Raw genomic sequence first — 7,609 nt, forward strand, 5'->3', positions numbered from 1 at the left:
TGTAGGAACACTGGGACATGCTAGACTAGCTAAGGATCTCTTGTGCTCAGTGTATCATAGGCATCAGCATTCTGTACAAGGAGGAAGGAAGAGCATTGTCTAATCAGACAAATAAGTTAAATGAAGATTAGTTAAGAGACCCTCTACTACATTTTGTTTGGAACTGACCACCACAAGAAATGATCTTATTAGTCCTAGTGTTTTCCATTGGTTCTGCTGTGTTTTCAGTTAGACAACCAAATACTTCGCATCTTTTTCTGCCTTATTGCAATGGCTAGATCGTAAAGCACAATGTTAAACAAAAGCCATGCTAGCGTTCTTGTATATATATTACACTTGGTTGGCTTTTGTTTCTTATGTGAACGCGAGACTCTGTCTTGAACAGAAAATAAACCCCATTTACACTTATTTACGTAAATTAAATATTTACTTATCAGTTTATTTTAAACTATTTTATATGCTTGCTCACATTTCCTTTGTTTTATGGATTTTTCTCTCTGTACTATATTACTATATATAGTTCGGGAGGAGGCATTAAGGATGGTCTAGGTTACTGGTTGAAAACCTGGTGGCGTAGTGGTTAAGTGCTACCGCTGCTAACCAAGAGGTCGGCACTTTGAATCCACCAGGAGGTCCTTGGAAACTCTATGGGGCAGTCCTACTCTGTCCTATAGGGTCGCTATGAGTCAGAACCAACTCAACGGCAGTGGGTTTGGTTTTGGTTTAGGTTACTGGTATTGTTCTGTTTCTTAATGTGAGTGGTGGTTTTACTATGTAAAAAACGAATCAAGCTGTGCACTTAAGATTTGCAAACTTCTCTATATGTATGTTATATTACAATAAGAATTTTTACCGAAAACTAAACACACCCATTTATCTAATTTTTTTTTAAATGTCTACAATTACACAACTCTTTATAAATACAAGCAAAGAATTAGCATTTGTCAATTTGGATTAAAAATTCCAGAATTAAAAAAAAGGGGGGGGGGTGGAGTATTTCCCCAGGGACATCTACATGCCTTTGTCACTACGAACTTTTACAAATGAGCATCCATCTTATTCCTGAAGACTTCCAAGGAAAAAATGTATCATATCGTCTATTGGCAATTCATTCCCAAGCATTGTGATTGGAAACTAGATGCCAAATAGGTAATTGCAAAATCAAATTGAAGATGCTTGTCTTCATTCAGGCAATTAAGGAGCCCAACAGTTAAAGATGCAACCCTTTCTATTCTTTTGCAGGAGAAATGCTTGCATGGAACTCTGTCCTCAACCAGTCTGGCCCCACTGAGTTTGTATTCCAAGTGTTCACTGCTGTGCCTGAATTCCAGGCTTTCCTCTTCCTTCTTTTCCTCCTCCTCTACTTGATGATCCTTTCTGGCAACACAGCCATCATCTGGGTGGTGTGCACACATAGCTCCCTCCGTACCCCAATGTATTTCTTCCTCTCCAATCTGTCTTTCCTAGAAATCTGCTACACCTCTGTTGTGGTGCCCTTGATGCTCTCCAACATTTCTGGGGCCCAGAAGCCCATTCCTTTGGCTGGCTGCGGGGCCCAAATGTTCTTTTTTGTCACCCTTGGCAGCACTGACTGTTTTCTCTTGGCAGTCATGGCTTATGATCGATATGTGGCCATCTGCCACCCACTGCACTACACCCTCGTCATGACCCAGAAGCTGTGTGTCCAAATGGTGGTTGGTGCCGTGGCCCTGGCCCTTTTGCTCTCCTTACAGCTCACAGCCTTAATCTTCACTCTGCCCTTCTGTGGGCACCGCCGGGAAATCAACCACTTCCTGTGTGATGTTCCTCCTGTCCTGCGCCTGGCCTGTGCTGACACCCGCGTGCACCAGGCCATCCTCTATGTGGTGGGCATCCTCGTGCTGACGGTACCCTTCCTACTTATCTGTGTCTCCTACGTGTTCATCACGCTGGCCATCCTGCGCATCCGTTCCGCCGAGGGTCGCCGCCGGGCCTTCTCCACCTGCTCCTCCCACCTCACGGTGGTCTTGCTGCAGTACGGCTGCTGCAGCCTGGTCTACCTGCGTCCCCAGTCCAGCACCTCAGAGGCCGAGAATCGCCAAATCGCCCTGGTCTACACCTTTGTCACGCCCCTGCTTAACCCCCTGATTTATACTCTTCGAAACAAGGATGTCAAAGGTGCTCTGAGGAATGCCTTCATCAGCAAAACAGCTTCTGATGCCCACTGAAGGCTTAGGAAGACTAGGGTGGGTGCCTGTCAGCTGTCATGAAACTGAACTCTTTGCAACAAATATAGAACTACATTACTTTTTTGCATTTTGCACTTGACATTTCCCTTTTGCCATATTTGCCCCAATCGGCACTCATTTGCCAGAAGTGCTTTGAATTAGATTTGAAGATTTGGATAGAGCTTCCAGTGTAGGCAGCTCTAGTCTACCGGTTGTTATTAGAAGCTGTTGAGTCGAACCCTGACTAGTGGTGTCCCCAATCACAATAGAACAAAAATGCTGCTGGGTCCTGCACCATCCCCATGATTGGTTGCAGATGGGAGCGTTGTCATCCAAAGTGATCTATAGGGTTTTCATTGTCTGACTTTCAGAAGTAGGTCACCAAGCCTTTCTTCCCAGTCCATTTTCGTTTGGAAGCTCTACTGAAACCTTTTCAACATCTCAGCAACAGGCAAGCCTCCACTGACAGATGGTTGGTGGCTGTGCATGAGACAGATGCCTTGGCCGAGAATTGAACCTAAGTCTCCCACACGGAAGGTGAGGGTTCTACCGTGGAACCAACAGCGCCCTCTCCTAGTCTACTTAGCCCCTACTTTAAAGGTTCTCGGCTCGCCCATGGCAACTGCTCTATCAGGAGACCTGCCGTGAATAAAAGTTGATACCTTTAGACATGCTACTTCTTAAAGAGGCAATGATATTAATTTATCTTGCAAAGATGCCTTAAGTAAGGAATATTCATACATACATTTTACTCAAGGAAACGTATTTTATTATTGCTTTAGAAATTAATGTATGGCAAACAATAGCTTGTTTAATGCATCAATCTTTTTCATTCTATACTTCCCACCTGGTCACCCCTTTGTCTTCTGTCAATCGCCATGCCAGGAAAGAGATAGGAATTAGCATTCATTGGCTAAACACGCTTAATACATAGTAAAACCTGCAAAAGCCGGAACCTGCGTAGGGCATAAACCTGTCAGAGAAGGAAAACGCAAACATTTTCCACAATTAGTTACTTAAAATGGTAAGACGGCACCCTGTCAAAGGCGGAAAACTTTCAAGACCCGGAAAAACAAGGCAGTCCCGTCGAGTTCCGGCTCCCACAGGTTTCACTGTGCTAGCCAAGCTAGGGTGATAGAGGACTACATCTGTTCCATGCTGGCAGCAGCCTCACGAGCAATGCACCTTCCTCATGGGGCTGCTTCTTACACGATCCATCCAGCAAGTGGCGCCACAGCTCCTCCCACCTCACCAGGGCCCTGTGGCAGTGTGGGTTGTTGCATCCTTGTGTATCTGTGCCCCAACTCTAGATAAACCTCAGGTAGAACCAACTGCCCTGTCTGAAGTTCAAAGCAGACATCGAGCTGCTCAACTTTCTCACTTACCCTGTGAAGAACGATGAGATGAAGAGGGATCCCCGGAGAGTTCTTACCAGGAATTCCTTTCCCAGAACAGCTAGGAGAGGGGACAACGTATCCGGTGAGGGACTTGATCCAGCACATAAAACCAATTTTAGTTACCAGCTCCAGGAAGATCTTGAGAGTGTCGGTTGATAGTAAAACTGATCTAAGAAGTTGGTATAACCTTTCTGGATGTCATTTGGTCAATTATACCAAAGGCCTTGAAAATGTTCCTCATCTTTGATTTAATCTAATTCCAAAAATGTGATCTCAGGAAATTAAGAGAGGCAGACAAAACTGAAAACATAAGGCTGTTTATTACACTTATAAAAATGAAAAATTATTAAATCTTACTGCCCAACGCAACTATTAAAAAAAAAAAAAACCAAACCCATTGCCATTGAGTCAATTTCCACTCATAGCGACCCTATAGGACAGAGTAGAACTGCCCCACAGAGTTTCCAAGGAGCGCAACTACAGCAGACTTAAAATCATTTTTTAAATAATATTTAATAATAAAGGGTAATGGTTACAATTATAACTGAAGGTGACAAAACCAAGATACGAACCTGGATTTCCAGCTGGACTCCAGTCTTGTAAAAATATATACAGACACACATATCGATAAATGGAAATACAGCAAAAATGTAACAGTTGTTATCTGTGGTTTGTAGAATTATGAATAGTTATTTTTTTTTCTTTTTCATTCACTTAAGCATTCTCTATGTTTTCTAAAGTAAGCCTTATCAGGAAAATGGTAATTTCTGAAAGGAGTCTGAGATTTATTTAGGCTCATAAACTTCCCATCTGTCTTAGTCATCTAGTGCTGCTATAATAGAAATACCACAAGTGGATGGCTTTAACAAAGAGAAATTTATTCTCTCACGAATTCAGATTCAGGGTGTCAGCTCCAGGGGAAGGCTTTCTCTTTCTGTCGGCTCTGGAAGAAGGTCTTTGTTATCAATCTTCCTTTGGTCTGGGAGCATCTCAGTGCAGGAACCTCAGGTCCAAAGGATGCGCTCTGCTCCTGGCACTGCTTTCTCAGTGGTATGAGGTCCTCCAGTCTCCTGCTCACTTCTCTCTTTTATATCTCAAAAGAGGTTGGCATAAGACACTATTTAATCTTGTAGATCTCGTCAATATAACTGCCTCTAATCCGTCTCATTAACATCATAGTGATAGAATTTACAACGCAGGGAAATCACATCAGATGACAAAATGGTAGACAATCGTTACAATACTGGGAATTATGACCTAGCAGAGTTGACAGGTATTTGGGGGGGACACAATTCAATCCACAACACTATCATTATAGCAAGGATCATCCTCCACTCTTCACGTTGTTCCTAGATTAGCACTTTTTTGGTTGTTGTTTTGTTTTTTTTTTTTTTGCTTCTTTTTCTCTTCAAAACTGCTTTGCATGTTTTCAATTTTTTAAGCAGATTTCACATGGGGATAAGGAGAAGAACTACAAAATGTTACTTATTCTCGGAACAGGTGTGGAATTTAACACTATATTAGAGATACCTTTGTTTACAAGTAAATTTTGGAGGAAAGGAATAAAATTCTCTGGTTGGACAGTGTTGTGGATTGAAGTATATCCCCCCAAAATCCCAAACTCTATACCTGTGGTTATAATCCCATTAGGGAATGGTATAGTCTTTTTATGTTAATGAGGCAGTATTAGCATAGGGTGTGTCTTAAATCAATCTCTTTTGAGATATAAAAGAGATTAAACAAGCAAGCGAGAGAAGCAGAGATGGGGAAAGAGAGATGCCAAACCACATGAACACTGCCCAGGAGCAGAAGCTCAGAAAAGACAAGGACGTTCCTCCAGAGCCAACAGAGAAAGACTTCCCCTAGAGCTGGCACCCTGAATTCAAGCTTCTAGCCTCCTAAACTGTGAGAAAATAAATTTCTGTTTGTTAAAGCCACCCACTTATGGCATTTCTGTTATGGCAGCACTAGATAACTAAGACAGACAGGTTGCCTGTCGACAAATCCAGGCCAAGTCACATAAAGCATAATGAACCAATGACATGTACACACTGTGCTAGGCGTTATCTGGAATGCCAGCAAAAGGCAAGATTGCAATTGCATTCCTGTGCCTCCTTTCTTTCTTAGGAGTCCATGGTTGGTGCAGTTAAGCACTCAGCTACTAGCCAAAAGGTTGGCAGTTCAAATCTACCTAGAGGTGCCTTGGAAGAAAGTCCTAGTGATCTACTTCCAAAAGGTCACAGCCATGGAAAACCCTATGGAGGGCAGTTCTATTATGAGTCACATAGGGTCACCATGAGTCAGAATTGACTGGATGGCAACTGGTTTTCTGGTTTTTTTGTTCTTTAATGTCACAAAGCATACAGAAAATTAACTTGGAACTCGAGTTGCAGAAAGAAGAGAGTGAAGTATTACTCTCTTGGAAAGAAGACCTTGAAAGGCTTGATTGATCCCTTCAAGCTGAGTTACCGGGCTTCCCCAATTACCTTTTCAGTGGATATTTTAAATGAAAAAGATGAGCTCTCCCTTCCTAGTGAAAAATTAGTCCCTTATTGTAAGAGTACTTTCACAAAATTATGACATTCTGGAATTAGAGCATTGAATGAGATATCAGTACACCATGAGTCAAACGATGAGACCGAAATGTCTATCAGTGATGTTGCCTTTGAGGAAAGGTCTACCCTGATGCCCTCATGATGGGCATAAGAGCAAGACAGGACAGAACAAGATTAGAATCAAGTAGCCAGCTCCCCAGCTAAGCATGACCTACAGCTATGTGCAGTCAGAACTTGCAAAGCTACTTTAGGTTTCCTCCTCTGCATTTTTACAACTTCTTTCAAAATATAAAAGATATCTTAAAAATCTAAAAAACTGAAGCCATTGCTGTTGAGTCGATTCTGATTCATGGCAATCTCATGTGTTACAGAGCAGAACTGTAACTTGGCTGTAATCATTACAGAAGCAGATAGCCAGGCCTTTCTCCCACAGCACCACTGGGTGGGTTTGAATTACCACGTTTAAGTTAGTAGTTGAATGCAAACTGTTTGTGCCACCCATGGACCTGATGAAAGATCACAGGAAAAAGAAAATAGCCAAAGGATAAGAACAGGTAATCCACAGAAGACAAAACACAAATGGGCCATAAATATTAGAATATATGTTCACAAGCACACCAGTAATTAAGTAAATTTGAAATTTTTATAAATGTGATGAATTTTAAACCATTGGTCTAAAAAAATTAAAATGATCACCAATATAGGGTATAGACAATGATGTAGAAACAGGGGCCCAGGTGCCTTTGGAAGTATATCATCAGTATAGCATTTTTTAGGGAGCAGCTTAGCAAAATCTATTAAAAATTTAACTGTATGTGACCTTATGACCCAACAATATTGCTTTTGAGTATCTACCCTACAGAGATATCTGCAAACATCCCAATATAATTTCAACATTTTTTCCATATTAACAAGCCAGGGTTTGTTTCTTTAGCTTACAACTAAGATTCTTGAGTATTGAACCAATAAAAAAAATCCTTGGCCATCAAGTCCAACTAATATGGACCCTGTCCCATAGGGTTTCAAAGGCCATAACCTTTACAGAGGCAGATTGCCACATCCTTCTCCCATGAAACGACTGGTGGGTTTGAACCACAGACCTTTCAGTTAGCAGCTGAGCACTAATGACTGTACCACTAGGGATTCCGTTGAATCAGTAGGTCTCCAGATTTCCATTCCAATGCTGACGCTTATTTAAGACATACAGAAAGCCACAGTCTATTCCTTTCCACTATGGACAGTGTCTGGAGTCATAACCCCTGGTGGAGGAATTCAACTCAAATCTCTAGATCTTCCTCCTCTACTAGAAGGAGCCCTGGTGGAGCAGTGGTTAAGAGCTTCACTGCTAACCAAAAGGTCCAGGGTTCAAACCCACAAGCTGGTCCACAGGAGAAAGGTGCAGCAGTCAATTTCCCTAAAGATTAAGGCCTTGGAAACCCTGTGGGGCAGT

General features: G+C 42.1%; 1 protein-coding gene across 1 annotated transcript; it reads left to right on the plus strand.

Annotated features, from left to right (window-relative positions):
* Positions 1–1,164: 1,164 nt before the first annotated feature.
* LOC100659481 (olfactory receptor 10Q1) lies at positions 1,165–2,207 on the plus strand. The gene has a single exon (XM_003421398.4). The coding sequence runs from the start codon at positions 1,248–1,250 to the stop codon at positions 2,205–2,207; it is 960 nt and encodes a 319-aa protein (XP_003421446.2). The 5' UTR covers positions 1,165–1,247.
* Positions 2,208–7,609: the final 5,402 nt, after the last annotated feature.

Source organism: Loxodonta africana, chromosome 7 (assembly GCF_030014295.1).
Source record: "Loxodonta africana isolate mLoxAfr1 chromosome 7, mLoxAfr1.hap2, whole genome shotgun sequence".
NCBI classification, from domain to species: domain Eukaryota; kingdom Metazoa; phylum Chordata; class Mammalia; order Proboscidea; family Elephantidae; genus Loxodonta; species Loxodonta africana.

Excerpts from the sequence above, each read along its gene's own strand:
- LOC100659481 (XM_003421398.4), top strand. The coding sequence starts at position 1,248 with ATGCTTGCATGGAACTCTGTCCTCAACCAGTCTGGCCCCACTGAGTTT.